We start from the raw sequence: 12,466 nt of genomic DNA, 5'->3' as shown, positions 1-12,466 counted from the left end.
ATTTGATACATAAGCCTGTTAGGATACTGCCCAATTCATGAATCATTTAATGAAAGTCTTTCAGATCTTCAAATTTACTAGGTTAAAGTTGTTTTTTAACAAGCCTACCTCCAGAAAATAGTAAACCTAAGGTCTTATTTGTTTCTTTGCAGTAGTTATTATGCAATAATTTTGCAAATTATTACCTCAATTATAACTGTTAGTTCAGTTACGCTGAGCTAACAAACCTTTGAGGTTTGATCTCAACAAACCTTTGAGGAAGATCCAGACTTAGCCCCCTCGTTACAGATAGGCCAAGTAAGGGTCCAAGGTGCAATCACCCGGTCTATGTAGATAGAACAAGTTGGAATCCCAGTTTATCTGCGCCCTCACTCGCTCTCAAAAATCAACTCCGATAAGGATATATCTGAGAGGCCCTGGGGGAGGAATTGCACTTGCCCCGGACGAATATCTCCGAAGAAACAAACCAAAAACGTATTCCGTTTTCCTCTCCACTTGGACGGGTAGAAATTCCAAGCAACAGATGGATGCTTTAAACATTTGGGGGGGCGGGGGGAGGCGAGGGCGGGATTGGAGCTTCGTCTCCGTGCGTCTGTCAGATGAATGCGAATACGAATCTGGCTGCAGGGTTTGCTCAACTTCCCCCACACCCCGCCCGCCACCACTGACCGGGGGACCAGCTGTCAGGCCGAGGGCGTGGCCTGTGATTCCCGGGGAAGGGAGGGCCCTGTGTGTCCTTGGGCTGAGAGGGGAGGTGACTCCAGCCGAAGAGGAGGACGCAGAATGAGGGCCTTGAGGGTGAGGGTCCCCAGGAGCTGGGCCGGGAACCCCAACCCGGAAGCCGTCGCCTCTATAACGAGACTCACTGAACATCCCGGGATCTGGGGCCTTGGAACGTGAGCCCCCTTCAGGCTTTGGGACTCCCTCCTAAACAGCCTGAGACTCTCAACCCCCGCCTCCTAATCCAAGGGGTTCTGAGACAACCGGGAACCCCCGACATGGCCCAACGCCCCGCTTTGAGTTCCTTTCCTTCATTTAGGGTTCCTTTAACATCTTGGGACCTAGGCCCTGGGAACTTAACACTGCTTCCCCTCCCCCTCCCTTCTTAGGCAGTGTGTAAACCCCGTGAGGCACCCGGATCCAGGGCTCCTCCCGTTAATCCAGGAAACTTTCGCCCCCAAAAACATTTCTAGACTTGGACCCGCAGAACAAGTCTCCCATCTAGGCCCGCTCCTCTTCCAGGACTCTCTAAACAATCCGGAAACCTCTAAGCCTTCTGGGCGAGAGTCCCTTTTTTCTGGGCTTTGACAGGACCCCTTCCTTTCCTCGTCCTGGCGGTTCGGATCTAGCTTTTGAGACACCCTCAAGGAACAGAGCCGTCCCCGTGTCGGGGCCTCTGAGAGCCCGACTCTCCACCCCACCCCCAACAGCCGGACCCCTTCGGGACGTCCTTTCAGGTGTCCCCAATACCCATCCACTCCCTCCCCCGCCAGGTCTCCCAGGCACTGGCTCGCTCTTTCAGCTCAACCGCCCGGAACCGCTTTGAGAACCGAGTGGCTGAGAAACAGAAAATCTTCCAGGTAGGCGGAGCGGGGGGCGGGGCGAAGGGAAGGCGCTTGAGTCCCACCCTGCTCAAGCTCGGTCCTCGAGCCAAGTAGGGGCAGCCTGGGAATCCGGTCCACCCCGTACACCCCTCTCATTGGACGCCCCCACCACCCAGGCAGACAATGACCTCCCGGTGCACCTGAAAGGCGGGGCAACAGACAACATCCTGTACCGAGTGACCATGGGCCTGTGTCTAGGGGGTGAGTGCAGGGCCCTCTCAACTTGAACTGCTTGGGGGGGGGGGGGGAGAGGGAGAGCGGAGGCGGGGCTCGAGCTGGAGTGAGGAAGGGGCTGGTTCCTGGGCTCAGGTCTGGGGAGAGGGCTAGTGTTGGGCTGGGGCTTAGGGAGGGGGATTGGGTTCTGGGCTGGCCAAGTTTTGGGGACTGTCCAGGATTCCGCGCTGGCATATAGGAAGGTAGCACCTAGGGCTTGGGCTCCTGTCCCAGGGGGAGTGGTGGGGGTGGGGGAGGGGGCAGGCAGGAATTGTGGAGAAAGCTGGCAGCCTGGTCTGGATCAAGGCTAGGGGATTCTGCACTTGAAGTGCAGTTTGGGAAGGGAGCTGGAGCCTGAACTGGGGCTAGGATCCAGATTGGTGATTGGGGATCCTACACAGGGCCTTCAAAGCCTGAGATGGGGTTCAGGGAGGCAATTAGGATCTCACCCTTTGTCACTATACTCCCTCCCTAGGCACCGTCTATAGCCTGTACTGCCTTGGCTGGGCCTCCTTCCCTCACCAGAAGTGAGACCAAGAAGCCTGCAGGACCTGAACAAGCATCAATAAATGTGCTGGCTTTGTGGGGAACCCAGTCCAGCTGTGGCCTCTGTTTGTCCCCCCCCCCCCCCAAACCCATCTTCCCACCAGCAAGGAATCTCTACATGATGGACAGCACATTGTCACAGCCTGGAGTCCCTCATGCTAGAGGATTACTACCACTAAAAGCCTACTCCTAGGATGTCGCTGCCTCTCAGCCCTCCTGAGGGGCTGGGGACCCCAAACAGCACCCCTGGGCTGCCTCTTAGGGCCTGGGAGTCTGGGGTCGTGTCCCCTGTTCGACAGGGCCTCTGGATTCTGGGATGGTAGCCCTTCTCCCCGCAGAGGCTCGAGGGTGGGAAGGAAGATAGTGTGGCCCACGACACAACAGAGGCAGAGGCAACTGAGGGCTGACTCACTCAGGACAGCATAGAGAGGGGACAAACATGGCCTTGGGGGACAGAGCCAGGGGCGGTACTGAGACCTCCCAAGAGCCTGGCTCTTGTAGCAGAGGCAGAGATTGCCCAGGCTTATGGGTCCCAGTCTCAGCCTCCACAGGATCTGCGAGGGATCTCAGCAAGAATGGGGCTCTGGCTCAACTAGAATCCAGTAGGAGAAAGAAGACATAGGGGCGCCTGGGTGGCTTAGTCGGTTAAGCGTCCGACTTTCGCTTAGGTCATGATCTCGCGGTTCGTGGGTTCGAGCCCCGCGTCGGGCTCTGTGCTGACTGCCAGCTCGGAGCCTGGAGCCTGTTTCAGAGTCTGTGACTCCCTCTCTCTCTGACCCTCCCCTGCTCACGCTGTCTCTCTCTCTCTCTCTCCTAGAAATAAATAAAAAACATTAAAAAAAAAAAAAAAAGAAAGAAAGACATAGATAAGAAACGGACTAGGAGACATGCAGATCCAGGCCTGGGGACAGACATGGGAGACAGACAGACACCCCTCCCCCCATTGACCTAGACTCCCTCTGCCCCTCACAGAGATAGAGCCACCACTCAACTCTCAAAACAGGAGGCACATCTCAGAGACAGCAGCAACTGGGGTACTTTTATTTCCTCCTGGGCCTGGCAGGCTGAGAGAAGAATACAGCCGGAGGCACAGGGGCGCCTGGACCTGTTATGGCCTGGAGTTTGACTACCAGGGTGGCAGCTGTGAACAGGTGGGCCAGGCTGCGTAGGGACGGGAGGGAGCCTCCCAGAACTGAGGGAAGGGCCCTTGGGGTGTGGAAGCAACATAACTGTTTGCCTTGGCACATGTACATGAGAAGGGTTATGGAGCGGGTGTGGGATGGGTGTGCTGGGGGTGGGGTAACCGTTGGGACAGGGTGTGTTGGAGTGTTTCCGAGCCAGGGGTGACTCAGGGCATGGCACGTTGGGGCGTGTTGGGCCCAGGCTGTGCACTGAGAAGCCAAGTGCCAAGGGCTGGGGGAACTGAAAGACCTCTGGGTCAGCAGGACCCATGAAGATGAGACTGCAGACTGGCTCCGTCCTGGGAGAGATGGAAGAATCCAAGGGGACTCCTATAGCAAGGTGATGAGGGGGCAGCTCTGGGCTTCCCATTCACGAATACATCGTCAGCTGCAGCCACTGGGGAGAGGAAGGCGCAGAGTGAGGAGCAGAGAACGGAAGGCTAGCAGACACCTTTCTCTGCCCTGACCCTGGGGCTGTTGGGGAAAATAGGAGGGCGGGACCCCCAGCTCAGAGTTGGTACATGGAGCTGAGAGGAGGGGGGTCCCCTTCCGGGCACCCACATCCCAGAATGGGGGTTCTTACCTCCTGGATGTTCACTTGAATTTGTCCAGTGCCATCCTTGTCAAGAGATTTAAAGGCACCTAGAGAAGGAAAGGGATGGGGGATTTAGCTTTTAGGATAAAAATATACATGCTGACTCAGTCAGTAGAGCATGTGACTCCTGATCTTGGGATTCTGAGTTCAAGTCCCACAGTGGCTGGCTGTGGAGATAACTTAAAGATAAAATCTTAGGGACTCCTGGGTGGCTCAGTCAGTTACATGTGCGGCTCAGGTCATGATCTCACCGTTCATTAGCTGGAGCCCTGAGGCAGGCTCTGCGCTGATGGTGCGGAGCCTGCTTCAGATTCTGTCTTCCCCTCTCTCTGCCCCTCCACTTGCATGCTCTCTTGCTCTCTCTCTCAAAAAATAAATAAGCATTAAAACAATAATAAAATATTTTTTAAAAGGAGAAAAATATACTAAGTGATGATTAGAATAATGGCTAGTACTTGGGAGCACCTGGCTTGTTCAGTTGGTGGAGGATTCAACTCTTGATCACAGCATCTCAGGGGCATGAGGTCAAGCCCCACATTGGATGGAGTTTACTTAATAATAATAAAAAAAAAACCCATACATATATATACATATATATGAAGAAATAATAATGGCAAGCACTTTAGTTCTTACTCTGTGCCAAACACTGTATAAAGTACTTTCCATGTATTAACTCATTTAATTAAATTCTGTGAGATAAATGTCATTTTTTTTTTGTTTGTTTTATTTATTTTCTGAGAAAGAGCGAGTGAGCAAGCACAAGTGGGAGAAGGGCAGAGAGAAGGAGACAGGATTCAAAGCAGGCTCTGTGCTGACAGACTGACAGCCGGGGGACCTGAAGTGGGGCTCAAACTCACCAACCTGGAGACCATGACCTGAGCCAAAGTCAGACACTCAACCAGTTGGGCCACCCAGGTGCCCAGATAAGTGTCACTTTAAAATAGGGCACAGAAAGCGAAGCGATGTGCCCCAGGAACATCAGGATTGGAACCCAGGCTGTGAGCCCCCTCACTAACGGCCTCTGTACCGACCTGTGCCCCACCTCCGCCACAGACCTCTAAGGGCCTAGCTTTCCTCCACTTCCTGCTCCTATAGTCTCGTATGGTCCCCACTCCTGCCCTGAAACCTGACTTAGGTTCCCCACCCATAGCCAAGCGTAGGTAAACCTGAGCCTACACTGTCTGTGCTTCCTCTCTCACTCACCACTCAGTTACACACTCAGGTGTCCACATACGTGGTATCCCAGACACTGCACTCACTGCAGCTACTATTGCCGATGGCCATTTCTGAGGCCTTCTCATGTGTGACTTTTGGAATCATTTGCCCTTATTGTCCATTCCCACCTTCCCCTTCATGTCCCTGACAGAACTGCCCCTTTTTCTCTACCCATGGTTTTAATGCTTTGCCCTCCCTGGGCTCTCATGAGGCTGGAGGATCTTCCTAAAACCAAATGTGACCCTGTCCTTCCTCTGCCTAGAACCTGCTATAGCTCTCCAGTCCCCCCAATAATGCCTGAACACCCCTGAACATGACACTCACAGCCCTGCATGGCCTGACCATGCCCACTGCTCCTACCTCCTCTCACTCAGTTCTCTCAGATCCAAGTTCAAATTCTGGTTTTACAACTGCGTAGCTGAGTGGTTGTGAGCAAGCAGTTTTGCCTCCTTGAACCATAGGTTCCTCCTCCAGAAAATGGGGACAGAAACTCCCAGTTCTCAGGATGATCTTTAGGATTCAATGCATTCATGTTCATAAGAGCCCTCACAATCCAGCCCCTGCTACCCCCTCTCAGCCTATGTCTCTGCACCCTCCCCCCTCCCCCCTCTCCATCGTCAGAATGCAGTTCAACAAAAAACGCCAAAAGCACCTTCCCTTTTTGGCCTTCACACAGGTTATTCCGACAGCACCACTTGTCTCCACTCTCTATCTAGGGTTATTCCTCCTTGTCCCTCAGGCCCAATTCACATGTGTCCTCCTCCAGGAAGCTCTCCTTGATCCCTTAGTCTGCATTGGGTGCCTCCTAGGTTCAAATAGACCACTGGGCTTCCCCATTCATAAATCTAAGCCCACTCTGCCCTGAGCTTCCCTTACCCCCACTGTAACCATCCTGGATGGTCACTGTCTGGTATTTGCCTCTCCTCCAGTGGACTGTGAGTGACGTGAGGCCAGGAACTGGGGCTGTTTCAGTCACTGGGGTCGCTTGCCTTCAGGGTCAGGCTCAGAGGAGACCTTGCCCATAGGAAGGAGAACAAATCCCCCCCTAGGAAGAGAGCTGGGGTGTATCACTCACGGAACATAGCATCCAGTCTGACCAGGCAGCTAATGAAGTTGTCAAAATCCATGTTCCCTCCTTCATCAGAGTAGCGCCGGATGATCATGTTGTAGAGATGTTCGTTCAGGTGGAACCCTGAGAACAGTTTCATTTCTCAGGTGGGGGGAGCACAGGGCCCAACCCACTCCCACCCCCAGTCCAACCATGTCCCTGCCAGCCATACCTGCTGCCTCAAAGGCTCCTGGGAGTTCACTGCTGCCGATGGTACCTGAACGGTCAACATCAAACTGTTTGTATATGGCCTGTGGGGACAGGGAGGGAAGAAGTCAACTGAACATCATGGGGCATGGCATCTTCATGGCTTGAGGGTCTCTATGCTAGGAGTGTGAGGCCACCACGCACCTGCCACTTTTTGATGTTGTTCCACAAGTACTTGAATTCCTGGAAGCCCAGCTTGCCTGTGGTATCACTCTGGTGGAAAGGCGTTAAGAAAAGTGTGATGGTTGTACCCGGAGGGATGCACTGTATGCGCTGTGATAATGACCAAGTGGGGGGGCTGGGCTAAACCCCCAGCTCCCATCCCATCCCAGTCATGCCACCTTGGATATGGTTTCACTTTTCTTTTTATCCATACATAGGTTAGTTCATTTTTTAAAAGATTTTATTTATTTATCTTTTTAATGTTTATTTATTTTTTGAGAGACAGAGACAGAATGCGAGTGGGAGAGGGGCAGAGGGAGGGACACACAGAATCTGAAGGAGGCTCCATGCTCTGAACTGTTAGCACAGAGCCTGATGCGGGGCTCAAACTCATGAATCGTGAGATCGTGATCTGAGCCAAAGTCAGACGCTTAACTGACCGAGCCACCCAGGCGCCTCAAGATTTTACTTTTAAGTAATCTCTACACCTAACATGGGGGTCCACCTTATAACCCCAAGATCAAGAGTCGCTTGCTCCACCAACTGATCTAGCCAGGCGCCCCTATATTTCTAGTTTAAACATAACCATGGGGAATTATATTGAACTTCTCTAAACTATAAATTCCTCACCTGAAAATTGTTGCTAACTCCTCATTTATAAAATTTGTAATAGCAATTCAATTTCATAAATGTCAGGATATGTGAAAAACATGGGTGTCTTAGAACTCTAAGGTGGGGCACCTGAGTGGCTCAGTCCATTAAGTGTCCGACTTTGGCTCAGGGCATAATCTCACGGTTCGTGGGTTCGAGCCCCGTGTCGGGCTCTGTGCTGACAGCTAGCTAAGAGCCTGCAGCCTGTTTCAGATTCTGTACCTCCCTCTCTCTGACCCTCCCCTGCTCACACTGTCTCTCTCTCTCTCTCTCAGAAATAAATTAAAAAAAAAAAAAAAGAACTCTAAGGAAAGGTGATGATAATAAACACCTGCTGGGTTTGTGATAAAAACAGAATGAGATAAAGCCCTTGGCTCAGGAAGTAGTATTTGATAAACTCTCAATAATAATGACAGCCAAGACTTAATCAAGTTACCTAACACATGCCAGGCAGTGCTAAGCTTCTCAGGAACATTACTTTCTCGCTAAATCCTTAAGACACCACCGTACCAGTATTATTCCCCAGTCACAGAGAAAGAATCAGGTTCAGAGATGAAAATCTACTGAAGGTCATAGTAACAGCTAATGTGTACAGACCATTTAGTACTAAGTGCTATGCAGTGTACTAAACCTTTGAGTGGAGCTCCAAATCAGTTGTCACCATTATCATTCACCTCATTTTCTAGGCAGACTGAGGCACAGAGAGGCTCAGTAACCTTGCTAAATGGCACAGCCAAGATTATGTAACTGCAGCACATGTATATGATCACATGTAATACATGTGTGTCTACATTTTCCCTATGTGCTGAGCGTGCACACATCCAAGATTAGCTAATGACTGGCTCATATGTAAACATGCATGTCTTCCTGTGAACACAGAGCTTCATGGATACGGGTATGCCCATGTACACATGCACATGTATATGGGCACACTACAACAGTTATAAGCTTGGGTTCTTGGGGCACCTGGCTGGCTCAGTGGGTAGAGCATGGTACTCTTGATCTCAGGGTCATGAGTTCAAGCTCCACATTGGGTGCAGTGCTTACTTTAAAAAAAAAAAAAAAAGAAAAAAAAAAGAGGGAAGCCTGGGTGGCTCAATCAGTTGAACGTCTGACTCTTGGTTTTGGCTCAGGTCATATGCACTGAGTACAGAGCCTGCTTGGGATTCTCTCTCTCCCCCTGCCCCTCTCCTCTGCTTTCTCTCTCTCTCTAAAATAAATATAAATGAAAAAAGGAAAGCAGGGAGGCAGGAAGGCAGGAAGGAAGGAAATAAACTTGCATCCTCAAGCTTAAGAGACCTGAGTCCAAATGCCTATCCTGCCACTTACTGTTTCTTATAACTTCAAATGACTGCCTCTCTCTGAGTCTCAGTTTCTTCACCTATAAAATGGACTATAACAGTTCTGCCTATTTAACAGGATGGCTGTGAAGTGCCAGCTGTGACAGGTGATGTTACTATTTATTGTCACATATCTGCGTGTGTGGTAGTGCATATGTGTTCTGATATATGCATGTCCATGTTGGTAGGTATGAAAGCTACACCCTGACTGTCCCAACCATGCTCCCAAAACTCCTTCTTCACCCAAGGCTTCCGCTAGATTGCCTCTAAGGATACGTCCATCACGGCCACCATGCTGCGACACGTGTCAATGCCAAAACCATCAGTTTTCAGATCAGGGTCTGTGGGAGACAGGTTGAAAGTCAGAGGTCAGAGGTCACAGCTACCCCAGCCAGCACCCATCACTTTAAACCTGCCCTACGTTGACCCCATCACTCACGTCGGGTTACGACTTTGTTGAGAATGTTCATGAGTTCTGTAGCACTGACCTCCATGTCCTATAGGGAGAAGTCAGAGATGGTTAAAAGGAAGAGTGTCATGAGTCAGAATGAGGATTCTTTGGATATTGCAGTTGTTGAGTGTGCATGCAAGGCAGCCCAAAGGAAGGCATGGAAGTTAGGATAAGGATGGGGGCCCAGGGTTACTTACATCTCCAGCCAGCTGGGCAAAGAGCCTCCGGAACTGCCGGACCTCCTCACTCTCATTGGCCTCAATGTTGGAGTAATGGGTGCGTGGAGGCTGTAGAGGGAGGAGATCTCAGAGCAAGTGGGGGGAGGGGTGCCCTGGCCAGGACAGCCCTATGTGGGAAAGTCAGAGTGGGCTGGGCGACTGGATGATCAAAGGAATGAGAGGTGGTCAGTGAACAGGGAGTGGGTACAGCTAAGATCCATGACTAAATTTGGGGACATGGCAAGGGAGAAACTAAATGAGAAACATTTTATCAAAGGGACAAAGGGACAAGGATGGATGCTGAAAAAGGCCTTGGAGTGAGAAGCAGGGTCTTCTTTTGTGGAGGGTGGCTTACCGGAGGCTCTGGGTTGTATTGTGCGGCGGCCTCACTGAAGAGAAAGGAGTCAGGGAGTTAGCGCCAGAGGGCAGGGCCTCCAAAGGGTGCCAGACCCCTCGCCCCAACCCTTCAACCCCTCTACCCATACTCTCGGCACCTGCTCCCTCAAACTGGCTTATCTGTCCTTGTCCTTTCCTATCCCTATCTTTACTACCCTGGTTGCACCTGGCAGGAAACCCACAGGCCCGCCCCCCATAGTAGGCCCCACTCCCGCCAGAGCACACCCGCCCTACGGCAGATACCTCAACAGACCCATTTGAGGGCTGCTTCACAGAAGCGCTGCCCCAGCTTCCCGGGGCTCCAACCTCCTCGGGAAGGTTCTGCTTAGGAACCTACTCCATCCCATGGCTTCCTAAACGCCGGTGTCTTCCCAACATCCCACCGCAGCTCCATGAGTTCCCATCCCTTCGTGAGGTGGCCAAGGTTAGGGGCTTAATGGCCCCTAACGACAACTTTGCTCTACCTCCGCTAGGAGGTATTTCTGTTTTAAACCAGTCAGTTTCCAGCCGGACCCAGCCCAATCGATACATTTCCCCTATCTCATTTAGGCCTTGGCCTCTTCTGCATCCACCTCCTCACCGACCCAACGACTGCCATGCCGCTACCCTAAGACAAACCTTGCCCCCATGAAGCCACTCCCAGCCTCATTGGCTCCACCCCCTTAACATCCGTCTCCAGGCTAGCGGGAAGTGGGCCGCGCCCAGCCCCATTAAGCCCCACCTCCCAAAGCCCAGCCGCGTCCCATCGTTTCGTCCCCTCAACAGTAAGACTCCGCCCATGCCAAGCCCCGCCTCCTAAACTGCCATCAGCCTCACTACCGTCCGCCCCTCGAGAGGGGCCCTACTCTAGCCTCAGCCCAGGTCCCGCCCAGCCTAATTAACGAAGAATGTCAGTCCCCAGGTTACCTCAATCTTTGCAGGCGGGACATCCTCCTCCACCAGGCCCCTCCCCTCCTCAGGCCCCCCCTTACCTGATGGCACTAATAACCCCGCCCAGGATGCGCATGGCAGTTCCGCCACCGCCTCCGCCGCCGCCTCCTCCTCCGCCGCCGCCGCCACCGCCTCCTCCGGCCCCGCTGATCAGGCCTCCGATCACATTCCCCAGGCCTCCGCCCAGGCCCCCGCCTCCCCCGCCGCCGCCTCCCTTCAAGAACGAGTTAACCAGGAACATGGCTGCGAATTAAGATTCCTGAGGGGAAAAAAGGAGTCAAAAGACCGCATCGCCATTGAGCCCTCTCCCTCCCCACAAAAATATGCATTTTTGACAGCTGCACTTGGGAGAGTGATATGAGGCCTCCCGGCGGGAACTTATCCTCCCACTGGGACTTGAGGGTCCATTTGGGATGGGGTTTGGGCTTCCGGAAGAAGGTAGTTCTCGGAGGAGTGGGATAGGGAAGGAGAATCGGGTTTGAAATCCCCTCTGGGTTCAAAGGATCTCCGTCTGGTTTGAGGGACCCTGGACGGAGTCTACGCATAGGCATCATTAAGGGTAGGGGTCCCGGTTCTGATGGGGTTCTCAAGATGGGGGCCACAAGTTTGACGTGTCCGGCCACTCTATTCTGAGATTTGAGCCCTAGACCTGGACTTCGGGATCTTGGGCGGGTCAGGGTCGCCGATCAGAGATTCTCGACATGGAGACCTCCGGGTCAGGGTTTAGGAAATCCAGAATGTGGGCTTGAGGGTTTAGGTACTCCCAGCAGCGGGACTGCAATGTCACCGCTGATTCTGTGGGCTCGGGTCTAAGATTGTGGGTGTGAATCCCGGGGTCCGGGATAGCAGCGTTCCTATTAGAATTGGGAGCACGGATCCAAGGATCGTGGTTCTGGAGGTCCCACCCTGGGCAGAATTTGTGGGGTACCTCTCAAATCCATGGGCTAGTATCTTAGATCCTGGAGAAGTCCCCGGGGCAGGATAGGGGGCCGGACAGAGTGGGGCTTCAAATCTGAGATCCTGGGTCTCGGAGACCCCTGAGGCCGAGATTTAAGGGTCTCGTGGAATCTGGGGGCCGCAAGGGCCGGGATTACAGAGTACAGGGGTAAACTAGATCGGGCGCTCACCGTCTCGCTCTCACGTCCTCCAGTCCGTTCGCCTGTGCAGTTCCCGGGCCTCGGGCCGCGTCCGGCTCCGTAGGGCGGGGCCCGTGACTCAGGCGGCCAGGACCCTGTTAAGCACTGCGGGGCGGCCCAGCACGCATCCGCGCGGTCCTAGAGCCCGCATGGAAACTGCGCGTGCGTGCGCCGGCCCCGCCCCACGTAAAGGGATGTGGCCGCCACGGCTCCGCCCAGCTTGTTTCCTGAGCTGTGGGTTCCGACCCCGCCCTGGCTTCAGAGGTCTGAGGTCTTCCCTTAATTCTCCATCTCTGGTGAAGAAATCCGGGGGGACTGCAGTCGCCGTGCCCAAGATCACCCCCTAGTGTTGCAGTGTGAATTTTCGCCCCAAAGCCAGTCTCCACGCATCCACGGGTGCAATTTTCGGTCCGCTGGAAAAGGGACTTCTGGCAGTCGGTCCCTATCCTAGCCTTGTCGCGACAAAACATCTGGAGACCCTGAATTTTGTATGGCCCATAGCTGGGGACAAGC

General features: G+C 53.1%; 2 protein-coding genes across 2 annotated transcripts; one reads left to right on the top strand and one right to left on the bottom strand.

Annotated features, from left to right (window-relative positions):
* Positions 1-703: 703 nt before the first annotated feature.
* LOC120243500 (cytochrome c oxidase subunit 7A1, mitochondrial) lies at positions 704-2,411 on the top strand. Its single transcript, XM_039249654.1, has 4 exons — positions 704-798; positions 1,494-1,580; positions 1,721-1,805; positions 2,293-2,411. Exons 1-4 carry the CDS (start codon positions 784-786, stop codon positions 2,346-2,348), a joined length of 243 nt encoding a protein of 80 aa, XP_039105585.1. The 5' UTR covers positions 704-783; the 3' UTR covers positions 2,349-2,411.
* A 965-nt stretch (positions 2,412-3,376) lies between these two features.
* CAPNS1 (calpain small subunit 1) lies at positions 3,377-12,085 on the bottom strand. The gene is made up of 11 exons (XM_039249684.1): positions 11,945-12,085; positions 10,859-11,076; positions 9,847-9,880; positions 9,471-9,560; positions 9,262-9,319; positions 9,099-9,163; positions 6,814-6,882; positions 6,635-6,713; positions 6,430-6,546; positions 4,128-4,186; positions 3,377-3,941 (listed from the first exon to the last, which is right to left on the bottom strand). The coding sequence occupies exons 2-11, from the start codon at positions 11,056-11,058 to the stop codon at positions 3,915-3,917; spliced, it is 798 nt and encodes a 265-aa protein (XP_039105615.1). The 5' UTR covers positions 11,059-11,076; positions 11,945-12,085; the 3' UTR covers positions 3,377-3,914.
* Positions 12,086-12,466: the final 381 nt, after the last annotated feature.

Source organism: Hyaena hyaena, unplaced genomic scaffold (genome assembly GCF_003009895.1).
Source record: "Hyaena hyaena isolate Hyena2069 unplaced genomic scaffold, ASM300989v1 scaffold_345, whole genome shotgun sequence".
Classification (NCBI taxonomy): domain Eukaryota; kingdom Metazoa; phylum Chordata; class Mammalia; order Carnivora; family Hyaenidae; genus Hyaena; species Hyaena hyaena.
The sequence above is the reverse complement of the archived record's forward strand: the minus strand, read 5'-3'. Positions and strand labels throughout refer to the sequence as shown.